Raw genomic sequence first — 20,296 nt, 5'->3', positions numbered from 1 at the left:
TCCATGTAGGAGCTGCAAGGCTTGCTGTTATATTTCAACTAAAGTTAACTTTCAGCATCATATTTATGATATTATGTTTAAACCAAACTTTTATGCTGATTGTAAATCGCATGGTTTGGTATATCTGGCTAGATGTAGGCATTGCACCTCATTTTATGTGGGGAAAACTGTTAGAATGCTTAAGGAATGTATTCTTCAACATATAGGTGACATTATAGGTTCATAGATTAGTACTAAGCTAACTGCCCTTGTGAGCCATTTTAAGCCTAGCCAAATATTCCTTGTGAGACTCAAACCCTGCACCTTGTGTTTGTAAGGCAAGCACCTTAACCATTAGGCCACCCTCCCAACGACATAAAAATATACTTAATGCCCTAGCCAAGCATATTTCTAATTTTCCTGGTCATGGCTTTGATTTTATTGTATTGCAACGTGTGTATTTTAATAAAAGGCATGGTGATTTTAACAATAGATTAGAAACTGTAGAAACCAGATGGATTGTTAAACTACAGGCTGGCAAGCAGCCTGGTCTTAATGCATCTGTGCCTTTAAAGCCAATTCTTAAAAAAACGCAGTATACATCAGTAATTGGTTTTAAATGATTTGCTATTTGTTAAATATATTCTATTATTTAAAGGATTTTATTGTTCTCTTATGTGGATCTGATGAAGCACAATGTGTGTGAAAGCGCTTATCCTGAATATTAAAGACTTTCTATTTCGATATCAGCCTTGATGGATGCCTGATTTGTTCATTTTGCATTTATATTTTATTTCTTATTGGGCAACCATTGGTTTTCTCGGATACATTTTTTTCTTCTAATTTTACAATTGTATTTACTCAAAAGTATAATTTTAAACACTTGTATATATGTATAACTGTTACTATCAACTTGAAATGTCTATATTCTTGCCTAACAGGCACATGACTGAAAAGGACTTTTGGACCAGCTCCCTCACCTGCTTAATAAAAAATAGTGTTAGTAAATTTGAGCCCAATTCATTTGGGATAGGTTTAGAAGACTGGCAGTTTTTTGTAAAGTGGTAGGGTTGTAGCATTGCTGACTGACTTCCAGTCAGACCATTCATTTTCCTTCAAGTAGAGTGAGGGTTGACCTGGAGTGGCCATCATTTAGGAAGCCATCAGGGGTAGTTCATGATTGCTTTCTTTTTTTTGAAGCCCTAATGTTCTTCACTGACTCAGTATAACATGGGGAAGGAAACATGCAGTGGACTGACAGGGAAGATATCAGTCCTTACTTCCTTAAGGGCTCTTCCCTTCAAGCTGCTCCTACCCCGAAGTATGTCTGGTGGTTTTCCCAGTCTCCACCAGGGAAAGGGTACCTACCCAGTGTATCCGCACCTACACACAGCATTCTAAACTCCCTCAACTCCTCCTACCTGCCTGTCTGATTTAGTGCTAGAGAAGCTAATCAAATCCTGGTCACCTGAGTCAGTCAAGACCCCATCCTTGTCTACTTTTGAGCCTAACATGAGAGCATGTTTTTGTTTAGAATCTCTGTGGGTTTGCTATGTTTATTCCCTTTTTGATGCAATGAAAGGTTTATGCTGTTATTTTGATGTCCCATAATATGGTAACATGATTTTTGTTCTGCTATATAAAATCAGAATGTGGCATAGTTTTTTTTTTCTTCCAATAGAGTAAGTCACCTTGAACTCCCCCCCCCCCCCCCCCAACCTATAGCAACTGCATGGTAGCACAACTCTGGGAAAAGAGCCCCTAAACAACCAGTCTAAAAGTAGGAGTTTTATCTTCATAAATTCTGGGATCCAGACGAGCAGGTACTTGGCCATCTCTAACTGTAAAATGTCCCCACACTACATAACCCCGCCCCTTACCCATAATACTTTGCATCTAAGAATGCTTCTTCAGATATGATCAGCTGTACAGAAGTCAGCAGCTCTAAAAAGTGGCCTCCATGCTATATGATTATTTTCTGTATGCTAATGGGTACCTTTGTTTTTCTTGGTTTCTGAGTACGTCTTCGAAATGTGCATTCAAGGTCAGTCTTTTCCTTTTTGTTTTTGACTTTTTCCTCTCAGAATAGAGGTTTGCTCAGTTATCGTCTCCTCTGTGCTTTCTTTTGGTGCCAGTATAAAGTTATAGATACCCTATTTTCTTTGATGCATCCTCATTTATCTAGGGTGAATCTCTGCAGGCTGTTAGTTCTAAACAGTAGTGAATTTATCACAGTATTTGTGTCTGGGACAATGCCCTTGGTTCTGCATTGAGCTCCTGTTTACCTTAACTCCTTTGGCTTGTCTGGCCGACTGACCTAGCATGATCTGTTTTTGACTATTACTTATCCAAGTTCCTTTCACCAGCCTGTTCTTTATTCATGTGAGATTTTTTTCACATTGCCTATTCTTTTGTTTGGGTTTCCGACTTCTGCATTGTTGATGCATAAGTGTTAGGTATGTATGTATTTTTTTTTTGACTGATAATTTCTTCCTGGCCTTCTCATAAGCTTTTTCAGCTTCAGTGGCATCCGGACTTTTTATTGCATGGCTTTGGTTGTTTCTTTAGACATTTTGATTAGAGGCTCAACCCCTTCCTCTGGGTCACTGCCATAATATATTATGACCCAAGTCACCAGATGCTGTCGATTCCTGATTCCTTACATTGGGGAGAGGGACTTCCTCAACTAACTTTCTCATTTGGAAATGCTGGGTCCCTTTGGGGTTGACCTTTGCTTCATAGGGGTCAGCTTTTTTCAGCCTCTTCCTTGACCCCAAGACTTCTCAGGATCCACAGGTTCCATCCTAGTGGACCTTGACCTCTGCTGTCAGCATTGATCTCAATCTCTTTCACCCCCCAAGATTCCCTATGGGTCGTACTTAGATATGCTACCAATCCATGTAACTTCATGTGAATTGCAGGAGTCATTACTGGACACATGATGGGTGCTGCGAAGAGCACTACTGGCTGACATCAAAGAGTGAAACAATACTAATTTCATGAACTTTAAATGTACGTTGACTTAGGAATGGGGTCCATTCCCGTCACGGTATTAGAAACCCAAAAGATATGGAGAAATTAAAAAGTTGACAGACTCCTTTGGTATTGATTCTTATTCACAATGGGATCAAATTCAGAATCAACAACGTCTCTCAAAACAACCCAAAGATTAAAAAAATTACATTATATTTTGATTCCACTGCTGCTGTATAAACAGATTATTTTTTGTACGTGACCATAGTTCAGGACCTGACTCTCTTCCCTGTGGCCTCGCCCCACTCTGCTCAGCCACAGTACGAGCGGCTTTGCTATACTCCCCACCCACCCTGTATCATTAAATTTATTGGAGAAAGCAGTCACCTAACTCTTCGCTACACGTACTAGGCCCACCCACCCCCATATCATTAAATTTATTGGAGAAAGCAATCACCTAACTCTTTGCTACACATACCAGGCAATGTAGCCAGTCACTTGAATCATAATAAATAACCAAATAATGGTAAATTAGGAAAAAAGTATTTCCCCATCCTTCTCTTACCCAATGCCCTCCACCCCCAGTAGGTGTATTCCATTATTTTTAGTAGTTTTCTTCCTCCCATTTCCTCTCTATACTGTTCTATACAACTGTTTCACACCTCTCAACATGCATATATATCTGCTTCCCCTAATGGGAACTTTAGCCACTCTAAGACTATTAACTACTAGAGTCATGCCATACCTGCACTCAAACCAAGTTCTCCACAAAAACCTACTTACCCCTGCCCACAGATGCAACTCCCTAAGCTGGCCATCCCTTACAGCATAGCCAAAATCCTACTGGGAAAACATGCATTACTAACTTACATCAAATACAAAACCCCATACTCCAGTGTGAAAAAATACCATGACTATTTCTCTCTAACCTCAAAAACTACACCACCCACCTCAATAGAATAATAGAAAGCAGAGATGTACACCTCAACCCTGAACTAGCCCTAGCCCCTCCTAAACAAACCCGACACTCAAACCCCCTGCATAAAAACTCCCCTCCTCAGCAATCTTCTAATACACAACAAACCCCAGTTTCTTCCTCCAGCCTACAGATATATAATCTAAATGACCATAATCTCTACAAAAAGGTATCTGTCCTTCATACATGCATTGAATTCCATCAACCCCACATCCTAGTTATCACCAAAACCTGGTTAAGATCTGAATTAAAAGATGAAGAAATTATTCCTCTCTATTAAATTAGATTAGAAATTGGGGTTGGGATGGTGGCTTAACACTTAAGGTGTTTGCCTTACAAACACAAGGTGCAGGGTTTGAGTCTCACAAGGGATAATTGGCTAGGCTTACAATGGCTCACAAGGGCAGTTAGCCTTGTACTAACCTATGAACCTATAACGTATTACACCAGCATTAGGAAAGACTGCATAGGTAAATGGGTTGGGATGTGGCAATCATCTTTCAAACCATCTCAGAAATACATATGCAACTCTCATGTAATTCCCACAATACAGCACTGAAGATATACTAATAGCCAAACTCCACATAAACAATCAGAAATCTATAATCCTTGTAATAGCCTACACCCTTCACCCAAAATGCCAAGAGTACTAAACGCATACTTTGCTGTTTATCGTCTACTTTCAACCAAGAACCCATCCTGCTGTGATCTTAACATAGATTGAACTTCTAACAAACCTAACTATAATCCCCATAATATTAAACTCTTCACTAAGCTGATGCCACAACCAATCCAATATGACAAAGTATCCAGAAAACATCCATACTAGACTGCAAACTCTCAACCAACCCTGATAAAAGTAAACCGCACCTTCCCAGACTGTCTGAATAATCACCACCCCACCTACATCAGCAGAGAATGGAGAGATGAACGGGGTCTGAATGGTGATATGATAAAATCAGCAAAAGGAAAGAAGTATTGCTGGAATTGAATTCATCCTCAAGTCTTGGTGAGTACCTTCATGAGGTGGGCCCTGTTTTTTCACAAACCCTCACCAAGACAGCACTGATATGTAGACTATATTTTGTGTAGCATATGTCATGGACAGTAGTAGGTTACAAATAAGATAGGTGGGTGCACTAGTCTCAGGATAAAAAAGTGCCCAATCCTGGCAGGTGCACTGGTGCCAGGACTGGAAAAATGACCGTGTAAAATCCTCAAGACATGGAAATATTCCTACAATGGGGCTAGACCAGGCCCAGGGAGTGGATGCCCCCCCCCCTGTTGTAGAAGGAAGTATCAGTCCACAAAAATCACAAAAACTGATAGGCCAAAAAAGAGCCATACAGACAATAGAGTGGACTATTGAGAATATGAAACAAATTATTTATTGTTACTATATGCAAGAAGCTCAGAATTCCTGCACAAAAGTTATACGAAAAGATTGAGAGAAATTAGAGGAAAGAAAAATACTTCCACAAGAAAAACTGTCAGAAGCTTCAAATAAAAAGTTGTGATCATTAGTACAACAGATCCATGAAAAACACTATATAGACCAAGAAACGTGCCATTTGGAAAAAAAAAAAGCAACTGAGGAAGTGTGAAAATATAAAGAACAAAATTTAGAGATGTTTGAAGGGTATAGAGAATTGGAAAACAAGATAAAAGGATTTGAAAGACCACCAAAAAAGAAGAAATAGATATATTTTGGAGAAGTATGAATATCCCGTGGAACATAACAAAGATGCTAAATGGATAGAAGTAAAAGAAAGAATAAAGTTCAAATGTACAGGATATGAAATGGGATGAATGGCCAGTGAGATTGACACAAAGTTAAGAAAAGCCTCTAATTGGAAAACCTCAGATGCAGTACCTAACTTCTAGCTAAAAATATTAATATCTTTGAACGAAGATTTGGCCATGAATAAGAAATATTTATATGTGCACCCCGAAGATTTAGCCATGAATAAGAACTATTTATATGCACACCCTGAACAGACACCAGCTTGGCTTACAACAAGGAAAAACAATGCTCCTACTTGAGTGAACCTGCAAGCTGTCCTAAAATCTATAGCCCAATAACCTGCCTTAAAGCAATGTATAAACTATATGCTGGAATCAATACAAAGAGAGTTTATAGTCATTTAGAAGAAAACTCAGTTATGGCAAGAGAACAAAAGGGTAATAAAAGAAAGTCAAATAGAACAAAGGATCATTTGTTGTTAAAGTCATAGTGGAGAACTGTAAAAATGGCAAGAATCTAAGTGTGGCATGGATAGACTACAAAAAGCATTGACAGTATCCCACATTCATGGGTAAAAGAGTGTTTAAAAATGTCTACACTGATAAACTACATCACAGCGATCATGAAACCATGGCAAACCACTTTGCAGTTAAGCCATGATAAAGGACAAATTATTCCAGGAATAAAAATCCGAAGGGGGATATTCCAGGGTGAATCTGTCACCGCTGCTTTTTTGCCTTGCCCTTAACCCATTAAGCTGTCTGGTTAACAGATTGGGTCATGGCTATTAGAAAGCAACAAAGTGTGAAAACATCTCATCTTCTCTTTGTTGATTTAAAACTGTGTTAGCTCATCAGAGGAGGAACTGAAATCACAACTGCTAGCATTCAAAACTTTCAGAAGATATATGAATGTCATTTGGTCTTGATAAATGTGCAACAGCAACCTTTAAAGCAAGAAAGCTGCAGCACCATGAAAACATCAGTTTGAGACAAGAATGTAATATAAAAGAACTTGAGCAAGATTGTGTATAAATATTTAGGAGTTGATGAAGGATCAACAATAAAGCATGAACAAATACAAATAAAACTCAGTAAGGAATATTTTAAAAGACGTTTTGTTCTAGATGGCAATGCTATTTTCAGGATTAAAGTTCAAGCTATAAAACCAATTTGCTGTTCCTGTCTTAACTTACAGTTTTAGAGTGATTGACTGGCCTTAAAGGTGTTTGATAGATTAGGCAGGAAAACAAGGGTGCTTCATGTTCATCAAAGGATTTATAAAAATCAGTGCATACCAAGATTGTATATTCCCTGTTCCAATTGAGGTATGGGTGTCCTTGAAATCAATTACATGTATAGATCTGCATTTGTGGGACTGCATATATATCTGCTGACCTCACAAGACCCAAACATAGTGAAAGTCTTGAAACATGAGTAGAATAAATCAGTTGCTTGGTCTAGCAGAAGCGTGTCGGTGTCAAGCGGGAATGGAAATCAAACCAGAAGCAGACAAAAATCAGGCAGCAACTGAATGTGCCAAAAAACAAAAGAAAGAATATAAGGTGAAGGATCAAATGAGAAGGCAAGAAATGTGGAAAATGCATAAATATAGCTGCAAGTATAGAAAACTGCTGAAACATCCTCCTGTTCATCAGGATCAAACTCTGGAATGGTTAAGGAGAGAGGCAAATTCAAACCAAAAGATGAAAGGTTGATATTGGCGGCCCAAGATAGTGGACGTTGTCCACGTTGGTTTACAGAGTCCAGTGAACATGTGGGAGAAACAGACAAATGTAGGTTTTGTAAAACAGAATTAGAAACAGTTGCACATCTTGTTGTGGTTGTGACTTACTAATGGCAGAAGAGCTGTGTATTGAATGGCATAATAATGTGGCAAGACTGTTGCACTGGGGACTGTGCAAACATTGTAATATTGAAGTAGCTGAAAAGCACTGGAAACATGAGCCATAAAGCATCATAGAAAATGAAGTCTACATCACATGGGATCACCCATTACCAATAATTCAAGATGTAGATGTGCGGAAACCAGATATAGTAGTCCATGAAAAGAAGGCAGAAGTAGCATTGATCATTGAAATTGCCACACCCAGTGACTACAGTGTCTTGCGTTCAGAGAGAGACAAAATCCTAAAAGTATCAGGATTTGTAGGCGGAAACTAGAACAATGTGGAAGAAAGATAACTATACATTTCCAATAGTAGTAGGAGCAATGGGTCTTATAAAAAAGAATCTACAGTCGTATTTGGATATGTTACTGATCCGTACTCCGTACTAGTCATTACTGGGCACATTGCGGGTGCTGCAAAGAGCACTTCTGGCCATCAGAGATTGAAACAATACTAATTTCACGTACTGTAATCATACTTTGACTTACGAATGGGGTCCATTCCCATCATAGTATTAAAAACCCAAAAGCTTTGGAGAAATTAAAAACAGAGAATACCACAAGCCCCTAAACTCCTGTATTTCAGCTCTGTGAGAAACTAGTAATTTTGATGAATCCATATTTAATGATGCATTTAGAATATCTGCCTCTTGATGAAGCAGTCTGTCACTTCAGTAACTCCTCCTTAACCATACTAAACCAACAAGCCCTACTGAGACATGAAAGAGTGAAAATAAATTCTGCCCCAAGGCTAACCCAGCAAACTAAACAACTCGAGAGAGAGGCAGCACCTGGAAACAATGGCACAAAACTAGGACCCAGTCCTGCCTAGATACATATTGATGCCTCAGAAACCACACAAAGGCACAAGTTCATTATAATAAAAAGAATAACTTCTCCACAAACCAGACTACATATATAAAAAATTCCAGAAGATTTTGGCAAAATTTAAACAACCTCCTAAAACCAGGCAAAAAACCCACCCAAATCCTTTCCCATCTGAAACCACCCAAGACATTGCAGGCACATTTCACCAAACACTTCATATCTGGTACGATACTTGACTCGTACAGTAACCTATACCCACTCCAACTTAATCCCCCTTAACCCCCCACTTCAACTCAATCTGACAACCAGCCAGACAGCATTAAAAATACATTAAAAATCTAAAACCAAAAACACTAGCTCCTGACAACCGTTTGAATACCTCAGTATAGCTGCTGGCACCATCTTCTACCCTGTATCTATCCTAATTAATAGATCCATTACAGAAAGTTACATCATAGTCCTGTGGAAAGCTTCCTTTATAATCCCATTACACAAAGGTGGCATCCACGGAATTATCAAACCATCAGCCTATAGCAATACTTTGTTCCCTCTCCAAAGTACTTGAGAAATACATACATAAGCAACTCCTGAAGTTTCTTCTTGATAACCAACTACTTTTCTCCTACCCAACTTGGCTTTTAATCTCACCACAGTACTGAAACGGCCCTACTACATTTCCTAGATAGCATTAACCAAAGACAAAAACACTCTGGTAATTTTGTCTCCACCGTTTTCATGAACTTGTCAGAAGTATTCCTCTGTCTCACATCAGCTACTGCTCCAAAGACTAAATCTTATAGGCCTCACAACTCCCTCAACTATCCATAATCTTGCAAGCCACCTTACAAATCCATTGCCACCTCTCAACCATTCCACAATACAATAGTGAAGAAATACTTTAAATACAAGTTATGTTCCAATAAAAAGAATTGTCAACAGATGCATGAAAGTATGACACAGCTGCTCATTTGCCTTTTACAAATAAATGTCTATATACCCTTTCAACTCTAGTGTCATCTCTACAATATGTTATACAGAATGACATTTTCAGAGATGCAGTAGCTTGTATAGAGAGGGAAAATGTAGCCCAAATGGTCTGTAGTGGACAAATAACATTAAAAAAAAAGCTGTCAGTAAATGAGTTAACTGATCTGCTACTTATATTATTTTGCTTAGGAGTAGAAAACTCCGATGAAAGTAAGCTACTGGCAAATTGCACAAGAGTAATGAAGTATTGTTTCTTGATCTTTTGACACTAGTTTGCCAAGGAAAAATGAAAAATGTTAGTACCATACCTCTCAAGTGTAACTCGTTACAAAGAACATTCTGCGGTTTTGAGCCTTAAAAAGGCTATATCCCACTGCTCCACAGTGGACAGGTCTGTCACACATTCGTTATAAATAATTTGATTAATATCCGTAGTAAATACTTAATCATATTACTACATCACAAGATCCTTATGCAAGTATAAAATAACATATTTTAACCATGCTGTGAGCTTCCTAATTGAAGGTTGTTGGCAAGCTGTGTTAGTAAGTGTTCCACAATTTGCCCATCTGTTCCACATTGAGAGGTAGTGCTATCGTGTTCCACATTTATATGATAGAAGGTTGAGAGCTGTGGGTTAGTGCTATGCTGTCAGGCACAAACTGGTAGAACAAATTAAAAAATTCTGATGTTGATAACTTTTTGAAAAGAAAATTTGTAAATCTTCTAGGAAAACAACAGAGCTCTTTTTATCTGATTGTGTTAATTAAAAAGAACATTTTGAAATTCTTTCTTTGAGCAAGAAAACTGACAAATTGCTCTGTCTTGTCTGAGCTTTTCATTAAACAAATATTGATTTGGATTTGTTTTTGTTCTCCATGCTTTCGTTCTTAAGATTTGAATATGTGACAGTAACAGGAAAAATTACATTCTTGGCAGTGTTAGACTGATAACTACTTTTTGTTGATTTTTTTTCCCTTAGTGGTTATGACTTTGGCTATTTGATAAAAAATTTAACAAATACAAACTTGCCGGAAGAAGAATTGGACTTCTTTGAGCTCCTCCGATTATTTTTCCCAATTATTTATGACGTGAAGTACCTTATGAAAAGCTGCAAAAATCTCAAGGTACAGTTTTTCTTGTTTTATGCATAAAATGTGATAATACAGTACTGTACAGTAGTTATATGGAAGCACTGTATACAATGAGACTGAGAAACGAAAGTCTTAATTACCCAAACTCATGCTGAATAGGTGTCCGTCTCTCCCTTATGGACCGAGTCTCGTGTACTTTTCAGAATGAATTCTCCAAACACTGTATAATAAGGTTTTATTAGATGTTCACAGTCTTCATTAACAGTACTGATAATTCAAATTGCTGTACATCATATTGTGCTTGTCCTGAAACAACGTAAACTGATGTAGTCTCTAGATGACCTGTTTTCTGTACTCAGGCTCGAGTGTTTATCTCTGAAGTAACAGGTCAAACAAACTTACTAACCTTAATTGCCCTGCTATCTTGAACGCAGCATATTACGTTGCTTTAGTCTCATAAATTCCTTATTTACTTTTTTTAACCTTGGTCTCAGGCTTTGTATGTGCTTTATTAAAGAACATTCTGTAGCTGATCTTTTCCTTGAGAAAAGAACATTCTGTCTGCATACTTTATGCTTAGCTTTCCTTTTTAGTAAACTGTCTTTTCATGCTTTGCCAACAAGGTTGTTTTCTTTTCTGCTTAACCGTCTTTTACGCATAAATGCAACAGAGTTTATTTTACCTTTTAGCCTGTCTAATGTCTAACTATTTTAAAATGGAAATCCCTAATTAACATTATATATCAAACGACTAACGATGTTTAAGTATTTTACTTCTTATGTAGTGCTGACAAATGATTTTATGACTGAAAGCACTGGTATAAGTTGTGGGTTTTTAACATGAACCAGTGGTAAAATCTGGTGAAGCTTCTCCCCGAAAAGTAAAACACTTGAGAATGTACATTTAAAAAATATTCCTGAATAGCTGTTGGTGACGCATCTTTAGTCAGCAATTCTACAAGTTTTGAATGATTAATCTGTTCTATACTTCTTCTTTTGTATGCCTCATTTTCATCTTGTTTAATATAGTAGGGCATATTAAAGTGATTATGGTACATTGATTAAACAGTTCAGAAAGGAATAATTTATTACTCCAAGCTCCAGCAGCCCTAAAAGTTTGTTGTTTAAATGACAGTGAGGAAAAAAACTGCTCACCCATACAGAGAGCATAGTATTTGCATCCCTCTGAACAAAGCCTTTTTGAGATTTTTGTCTTATTAACTTAGAAACCTGTAATCTTCTGCACTGCAAGTTTTATAAACAGAACTAAACCTAGTAAGGGTAGTTGTGTAATTGTGCTGTTCCTTGTCCCATTCACTTTCATTTTCCTTTCCCTTTCTTTGTTGCTTAACTTTTTGAGTTTGAGAACTTGTTCCATTCGCATTTTGACTATTAAGGAGAAATGCAAGAAAAAAACTGTAGCTGACCAAAACGGGCAGGTGATGTTGGATAAACACTGTACCCCCAGATTTAATAACAGGCCTTTGTTGGAAGGTACTTAAAACATCTTTAACTAGTGAAGTAAAAACTTGCTGTGGGCAGGATTCTTAGACAATGTTATCATAATATAAGGTCAGTGTGCAAGTATAAGCAAATTAAATATGTATTTGGTATTCAGAGATACAGGATTGACTCCGTGCACCAAATGACATGGTAGTGAGGACCATAGCCAGTAGTTGTGCATAATAAATATGTTAGAGGTTTTACGCATTAATAAAGCAGAGTACATAATTCAGGACACACCATGCCATACAGCATGGTTTAATTTTTAACAAATGAAATGATCAGGTAATCAGGACCACTGTCCATATTGAGCAGTACCCGGGGGCATTGAATGGACAGATAGAAGCATACAGTGCACCAAACTGCATCAAAGATCATTTATAAGTGCATGTGTTCTACTGAATGTAACTCTCGCCATTGTCCATAGGAATATTGGATTAGCTTGTTTTACAGATGTTCATCGTGTTTCACTGTTGCAGTCATTACAGTTGGGTTATCCTGCTGGCAGGCTACCCTCAGTCGGCCCGAGTTCCAAAGTCTAGGTCTGGCGTCGGTTGCTGTCGCCTCCTCCCTGACGTCAGTGCGCCAGGGGCATAAAAGATGCAGCCGACGCCATTTTCTTCAGTCTTTCTTGCCACGCGGTACCCGAAGCAAAAGCAGTTCGCAAATGCTGGTCCGGCCGACTCCTGAGATTTTCAAATTCGAATTTCAGATCCAAAGTCTTCATTAAAGCTAAGTAGCCTGTTGGGGAAACTTTTTTTTCTTGCTCCAGACCGATGTCAGAAAAAGTTCATGATTGTATTTCTTGTGGGAAGCAAATACCTCATAAGGATTTTCATTCTTACTGTATTCCTTACCTAGGCCCTGACTACGACGTTGCTAGTTGTCAGTTTTGTGCTAGATTTAACCAACGCACTACTAAGCGTCAGTACGATTTTGCATGTCATTACTTTGGCAGAAGATTCAATTATATAATGTCGTCGGAACAGCCGACTACCAGAGTTTATAAAAAGCGCAAAGAAAAAGAAAAGGACAAGCATCCGAGGTCCAAAACCGATGACGAGGCTTCTGCTAGGCCTGTCGCTGGTTCGCCGGTTCTCAGTGAGGCGCTTTCGCAGCCCCTAACGCCCACTACCTCAGAGTCACAGGCCGCTTCCGACTCCCACATGGAGCTGACTAGGCCTCTGGAAACTCAAGGTATTGGACACTCGGAAACTATTCCCTCAGATGGGTCCGGAGCCGCTAAGCAGGCATCTGCTTCTGAGGGTATTTTCAGGCCTACACAGTTATATGTGAAACCTACTTCAGCTTCAAAGGCAAAGACTAAAGCAGCTCTAAAGACAAAGAAACAAGTACAACATTCTCCTGGACAGGCCACCATGCCTAAAAAACAGATGTTTAAAATGACCAAAGACCTAATTACTTTGATCAGGGGTCCCCATCACCCTCCTGATAAGAGGCCTAGGCAAGAGATAGAATATGAATCTTCAGATCAGGTTTCCATTTCCTCTGATTCCTCTTCTGAACAGGAATATTCTCTTCCTCCATATGAGGATTCTGATGCTGAAGAATCTATCCCTTCAGCCTCTCCTCCTGAGGATTATTCTTTTGAGGAGATCCTGCATACTATGAGGGAGCATTTCCACTGGGAGAGCCAAGATTACTCAGAATTTAAGAAAAGGCTCAGAGACTTCCTTTTATTACCTCAGCACAGGCCCCTTGCTATACCTCCTGTTTTAGACATTGTAGATAATGTATTTTCAGAGTCCGGTCTGTCTCCTGACTGTTTACCACCAGCTCCTGTTAAGCCAGACAGATACTACAGGGTTCCTGATTCGCATACATTTCTTTATAAAAACCCTGCTGCTGACCCAGAAACTATCTCTCAGGGTCCCAAAGGGGTCAAGGCTTCCACTGCAAAAAAAAACCCTATTCTCTCTGATAGGGATTCAAGGGCCCTGGACAGACTGGGGAAAAAGATTTATACTTCTGCTACCTTGGCTGTAAGAGCTTTAAATTGCCAGTTTCATATGCTTAAATATCAGCAATATCTTATGTCACTGCTTAAACAGAAAATGTTGACAAATTCAGAATGTGCAGAAAACAAAGAAATGCAGGATTTATTGCATGCAGCTGAACAAGTGGGAAAGCATACTTTGCAATGTGGTTTTGATTCTCTAGAGGCCTCCTGCAGGACCGCTGTTACAGGTTCTGTCATTAGGAGGCATGCTTGGTTAAAATAACAGAATCTGCCTGATCATGTTAAAGCAAAACTATTAGATGCTCCATTACAGCATGATACCTTGTTTGGTGTTAAAGCAGAAGAGGTGTTGAAAATGGAGGACAAAGCTAAATCTGTGCAAACAGTCAAGGATTTCCTGCAGGTACAGCCTCCCAGATTTAGCAGAAACTGGCCTACAAAGAACTGGTCCTTTCCAGTGTCAGGCCACAAAGAGGCAGATCACAGCCCCAAGGCTCATACAGGCCTAAACAATGGGGTGCTTCTACCTCCAAAAGTGGAGAGGAAAAATCACAGCCATACAGGAAACAGTCTCAACGACTTTCCACTGCCAGCACCAAGCACTTATCTTCTGGCAGCTCCTCTGGGGGAAAACTAGCACTTTTTTTCATAAAATTGGCACATGATCACCCAGGACAAATGGGTCTTAAATATCGTATCACACGGCTACAGGTTCCACTTTCACACCCTGCCAAGGCAAAATGGTATGCCAGACCTGCCACGCAATCAATGGGCAGAGGCACAAAAACAAGTTTCATCCCTCATGGACATGAGAGCCATTCAGCTAGTACCACAGCAAGAGCAGGGACTAGGATTTTACTCAAGGCTATTCTTGGTGCCCAGAAAGGACAAAGCCTAGAGACCAATACTGGACCTGTCTATCCTAAACACATTCCTGGATATTTCGAAATTCAAAATGTTAACTCTGCAGCAGCTTCTGCCCATGCTGGGCAAGAAGGCTTGGCTTGTGACTTTAGACCTAAAAGAGGCATACCTGCATGTCCCAGTCAGACAATCATGCAGAAGATACCTCAGATTTATAGCTGGCTCAATGCACTACCAATTCTCTGCACTGCCCTTTGGTTTATCTACTGCGCCCAGGGTCTTCACAAAAGGCCTGGCACCAGTAATTGCATTTTGCAGACAGAGGAATACAAATATATCCTTACTTGGACGACTGCCTTATTCAAGCAGAGAACAAGGACTTTCTACTACAGCATCTGGCATTTGTAAAAAGATTACTAACGGGTCTAGGGTACACAGTAAACGAAAAGAAATCAAAACACGTACCCTCTCAAGAGATAATATTCCTGGGTGCAAGTTTAAATACAACTGCCCAGATGGCTTTTCTCACGCCAGACAAACGCAGACAACTGGCTGCTTATTTCAAAATGTTGGCAACAAAGATCCAGTTATCTACAAGAAAAATTTTGCAGGCTTTGGGCTTCATGGCATCCTGCATTCTGCTAATTCCATATGCAAGACTGCATATGAGGAAACTTCAATGGTATCTAAAAAGTGTTTGGACTTAACATTGCCACAGCCTGGAAACAATAATTACCCTCATTTCCTGCCTGCAGCAGGAGTTTCGATGGTGGGCAAAAGCCTGTCACCACAACACGGGACAGCCATTCACCTTACCCACAGTCAGGCAGACATTGACAACAGATGCATCAGATTATGCCTGGGGGGCCCATATGGCAGGAAGATGTATTCAGGGCACATGGTCCGCAAGTCAGATGCATCTACATATCAATCAAAGAGAGGTGCTAGCTGTTCAGAATGCCGTGACAGCCTTCAAGGATCTACTTCATCCAGGACAATCACTGATAAAGACGGACAATACTACTGTCATGTGGTACATAAGCAGGGAGGCACACATTCCTACCCCCTCTGCAGGCTAGCCATGAACTTATGGGACACAGCGTTGATTTACCAAGTACATCTGCAAGCACAGTTCCTGCCAAATACTCTGGCAGACGAACTAAGCAGAAACCTATTTATCCCCATGAGTGGAAATTGGATCCACAAGTCTTCAGCATGATAACAAGGAACTGGGTATGCCCGGACATAGACCTATTTGCCTTCCCTCACAACTACCAACTACAGAGATTCTGCACAAGGACTTATCACAAGCAAGCATGGAAAGTGGATGTTCTGTCATTCAGCTGGAAAACCCTAACAGTATATGCCTTTCTTCCTCTGCCTCTCCTCCCCAAGGTACTCCTTAAGGTCAGACAAGAGAAACCAAAAATGATGCTGATTGCCCCAGACTGGCCCCGCCAGCACTGGTACCCAATCCTAAAGAGCTTGTCTCAATGCCCAGCTTGGGCATTACCTCAAATTCCTCACTTATTGACCCAACAAGACAGTCAAATACTGCACAGCCAACTCAGGACCTTAAACCTGGCAGCATGGCGGATAATGTAGCCATTCAAGACACACCTCTCTCTAAAGCAGTGATGGATGTTATTTTGGAGGCCAGGAGGCCTTGCACCAGAACATCTTATGCAGAAAAATGGAAAAGATTTTGTGCTTGGAACCAGGCACAAAGTTTTGACACGATTGTACCAAATATTCCTCATATTTTGCAATACTTAACTGAGATGCTTGATAAAGGCCTTCCCTTTTCATCAATTAAAATTCATGCCTCTGCCATTTCAGCTTATTACAATATAGAACCACCTATTTTTTCTCATCCATTACTAAGGCAGTACCTCAGAGGGGCCAAAAACATAAGACCTCCAAGGAAAGCACCAATACCTACATGGGACCTCAACTATGTCTTGGAAAAACTTACACTGACTCCGTTTGAGCCAGCCTCTGCAGCTGATATAAAACTGTTATCCTGGAAAACAGCTCTGCTCCTAGCAATAACCTCCGCTAGATGAGTCTCAGAGTTACAGGTACTCATGGCTATGGAACCTTTTATCATTTTCCATCCTGACAGGGTTTTCTCTGAGGACAAACCCTACATTGATGCCTAAGGTAGTATCCAGTGTGGCCCTTAACCAGACAATTAATTTGCCTACCTTTTATCCAAATCTACAGAATAAGGGTGAGAGAATTCTGCATTCTTTGGACATTCACAGGCAGCTATGCGTCTTCTTGGACAGAACCAAAGCTTTCAGAAAGACTGAACAACTTCTAGTGGCATATGCTGCAGGGTCACAAGGAAAGCCTATCTCAAAGCAGACTATTTCAAAGTGGATAGGCCACTGCATTCATTTCTGCTATTCACAGCATGGCAAATCATTGCCTAAGGGCATTAGGCCACATTCAACCAGAGCAGCAGCCAATTCAGCAGCCTTCCTCAGAGAAGTACCAACCAAAGACATCTTAGAGGCTGCAGCTTGGAGTTCAGTGCATACTTTTACAAAGCACTATCACTTACCTCTCCACTCTAAATCTAGGGCAGGCTTTGCCACTGCAGTTCTGCAGATAGCCTCTCCTAATCCTTTTAAGCCAGCCTCCCAACCTTAGCTTTGGGATTCAACCCAATTGCAATGACTGCAACAGTGAAACACGATGAACTAGTACAGCTGTGTACCTACCATAAATGTAGATGTTCGAGTGTATTCACTGTTGCATTCCAGGTTACCCTCCCACCATCCCACTTTTCCTTTGCTGGGACTTATCTGTACTTCTCTATTCTATACAACCTATGTGGTGTATTTGCTTGTAGATGAAGGAAAAGTTGTTTTTTGTGCATGCATGCTTGTTGGCATAATTTAGCCTACCATTTTAGGGGCACTTGACATCTGGGGCAAGAAAAACTGAAGAACATGGCGTTGGCTGCATCTTTTATACCCCTGGCGCACTTGACGTCAGGGAGGAGGCGACAGCAACCAACGCCGGACCTAGACTTTGGAACTCGGGCCGACTGCGGGTAGCCTGCCAGCAGGATAACCCAGTTGTAATGACTGTAACAGTGAATACACTCTAACATCTGCACTTATGGTAGGTACACAACTGTACTTTGTATGTATATACTGGTATACATTTGTACACGTTATAGCACTATCATTTCTATACACTGATGCATTTTACAGTGCTCCTCAACATCATCTAGTGCTGTACTTGTGTTAGCACTGCTCAGCCAACATAAGTGGTTCTTCCTTGCCTGCCAAGAGCACCTCAGCAGCTGTTGAGGACCTCTCCCCACCCCTTGTAAAGCTGTCCGCCACAGGACCTGCCTGACTTGAAATAAAAAATCATATGAGATATATTATGAAAAAAATTGAAATATTGTGGGAATGAGACATAAGAGTAGGGGAAAGACCATTTCAACACAAATAACAATACAGGGCAGATGAGAACACAAGAATACCAAAATGTCTCATTCTTATGAGATGATATAGAACTCTGGAGTCTCCTTGTGTTTGTCCGTACTTATCAAGTGATTCAGCAATATGGTAATTTGACAACTGCTGCATCACTTTGACATGATGCCAACAATATTTAGAGTTTACACATGATACAGTTACTTTTCTGTTAATTCCTTTTGAAAGGGGGGGTGGTGGCCCTCTTAATCCCTGACTTTTCTTAACTATCTTATTCACATACAAAATATAAGTAAATTAATAATAATTGCATGGGATGAGTAAAGCTGATTATGAAAATTTATTAGGGCATGCTGTCCAAGTAGAAATAATTGAAAATACAGAGGGCAGATATATTTTTGCCAATTTCTGTAGTCAGAAATACTTTACAGCTATTCTGTTGGCTGACATTGCTTTGGTTATTTCTGCTTATTTTTTATTGTTGAGAGCTACTGGTACTTAAGTATTTATGGTCATAATAGTACTATTTACATTGTTAGCTTTCTGGCAAGCTTAAAGCCTGTAAATAGGTCAGCTTAGTTGTGAAGGATATCATTGCTTTTTGAATCAGTGCAGGAACACTTCAGTCTTTGCATTTTGAATTCCTTTTTTATCATTTCTAGCTTATCACAAACCATATGATTCCCATGCATTAGGAGAACTCAGTTCTGTAAGTGCAGTAATTTGAACAAGATCTTGTACTTATTTATATTCATATGTCATTAGTTACGTAGTGGCATTTCTTGTTGCCATGAATATGTCAGAAGTCTACACACAGTTATGTTTTGTGTGCCTTTTCACGCTAGTGCTTTAAAGGCAGTCTGAGTCCGTGTTATAGTCTGCATTTGTCTCTTGTTTAAATTTGTCACTTTATTTCTCAACATCATTTGTGAGCAATCTCAATTTTTGCTTGCGTCTCAGTTTCTTTTGCATTTAAAAACTTTACTGGGTCATATCAAACTAATGTAATACTCAACAAAGTACCTATTTTCATATTTCTGGTCAACAATGTACATTTTTAAAAATAGGTTTTTTTTTTTTTTTTTTTTTACCACAGCATCTGCGAAACTTGTTAAAAAAAAAAAAAAGGTAATGTTACAGTACAATTTAGGACATGTGACTTGAATTTCATCTGGATTGTATTTCCTCTGCATCTTATGACTTTCTGTTTACATTAATTTTAAACTGCAATCTTCTTTTACTTTTAGTTTCTGTTTTATTTTACTTGATTTTATTTTGCAGACTTCCTTTTCATCACTTAAAATTAACAGTGGGATTGAAATTTCACTCACTGCATAAATCCATCACCTTTTCTAATATCAGTTGTGTTTCTGTTAATCTGATTCTTGGTTGATAATTTCTTATACCACAAACTATTCTGTCACTTATGGATCATGAACCTCACCAAATTCGCAGTCTTTGTTTTGAGTGTTTAGATAAGTAACACGACTGGTGAATAAATGGAAGCTTTATAGGCTCGGTGTAATTCCGGACATGTCTTTCGTTGCTATTTTGTCAGTTATTTAGCTCAAACTGAGCTGAAGAAAGAGTGGTTTGAGCAGCAAGGCCTTCAGAGATTTCCTGCTGCAGAAGACCACTGCTGTTGCAGGCTTTCAAGGCCAATGCTTTTCATTGCTGGGCAGATAAGTTTCCTTTGGGGGGAAAAAAACTTTCCGCATTTAGTTTTTATGACAGGAACTGAATTTTTTCTGTAAAAATGTGAATTTACATGTGGAAAGAGAGAGTTTATTGCTTTTTATGTGACTTTTTAGTATCCTTTAAACAGGAGTGTTACTTTTACTTTTGGTAAAATATTTTTTGTTTTTTTTTTTTTGCAACTGCTGGCACTTTTTTCTGTTTTACCATGGAATTACCTACCAGTTCCTCTGTTAATCCTTTTTACAGCCACAAAAAGAAAAAATTAATAAACGGCCTTTTATGCCATAACTGGCTCTTTGGGTGG

At 39.3% G+C, this 20,296-nt stretch overlaps 1 protein-coding gene across 1 annotated transcript in view; it reads left to right on the top strand.

Annotated features, from left to right (window-relative positions):
• CNOT7 (CCR4-NOT transcription complex subunit 7) overlaps nt 1–19,632 on the top strand; it is a 586,377-nt gene extending 566,745 nt beyond the window's left edge. Inside the window, exons 5-6 of the mRNA XM_044063495.1 lie at nt 10,378–10,522; nt 19,576–19,632. Coding sequence (XP_043919430.1) covers nt 10,378–10,522; nt 19,576–19,632 — 202 coding nt within the window. The remainder of the gene's footprint in view (nt 1–10,377; nt 10,523–19,575) is intronic.
• Nucleotides 19,633–20,296: the final 664 nt, after the last annotated feature.

The sequence above is a fragment of the Protopterus annectens genome, chromosome 2.part1 (genome assembly GCF_019279795.1).
Source record: "Protopterus annectens isolate FY-2018-M chromosome 2.part1, PAN1.0, whole genome shotgun sequence".
Classification (NCBI taxonomy): Eukaryota; Metazoa; Chordata; order Ceratodontiformes; family Protopteridae; genus Protopterus; species Protopterus annectens.
The sequence above is the reverse complement of the archived record's forward strand: the minus strand, read 5'-3'. Positions and strand labels throughout refer to the sequence as shown.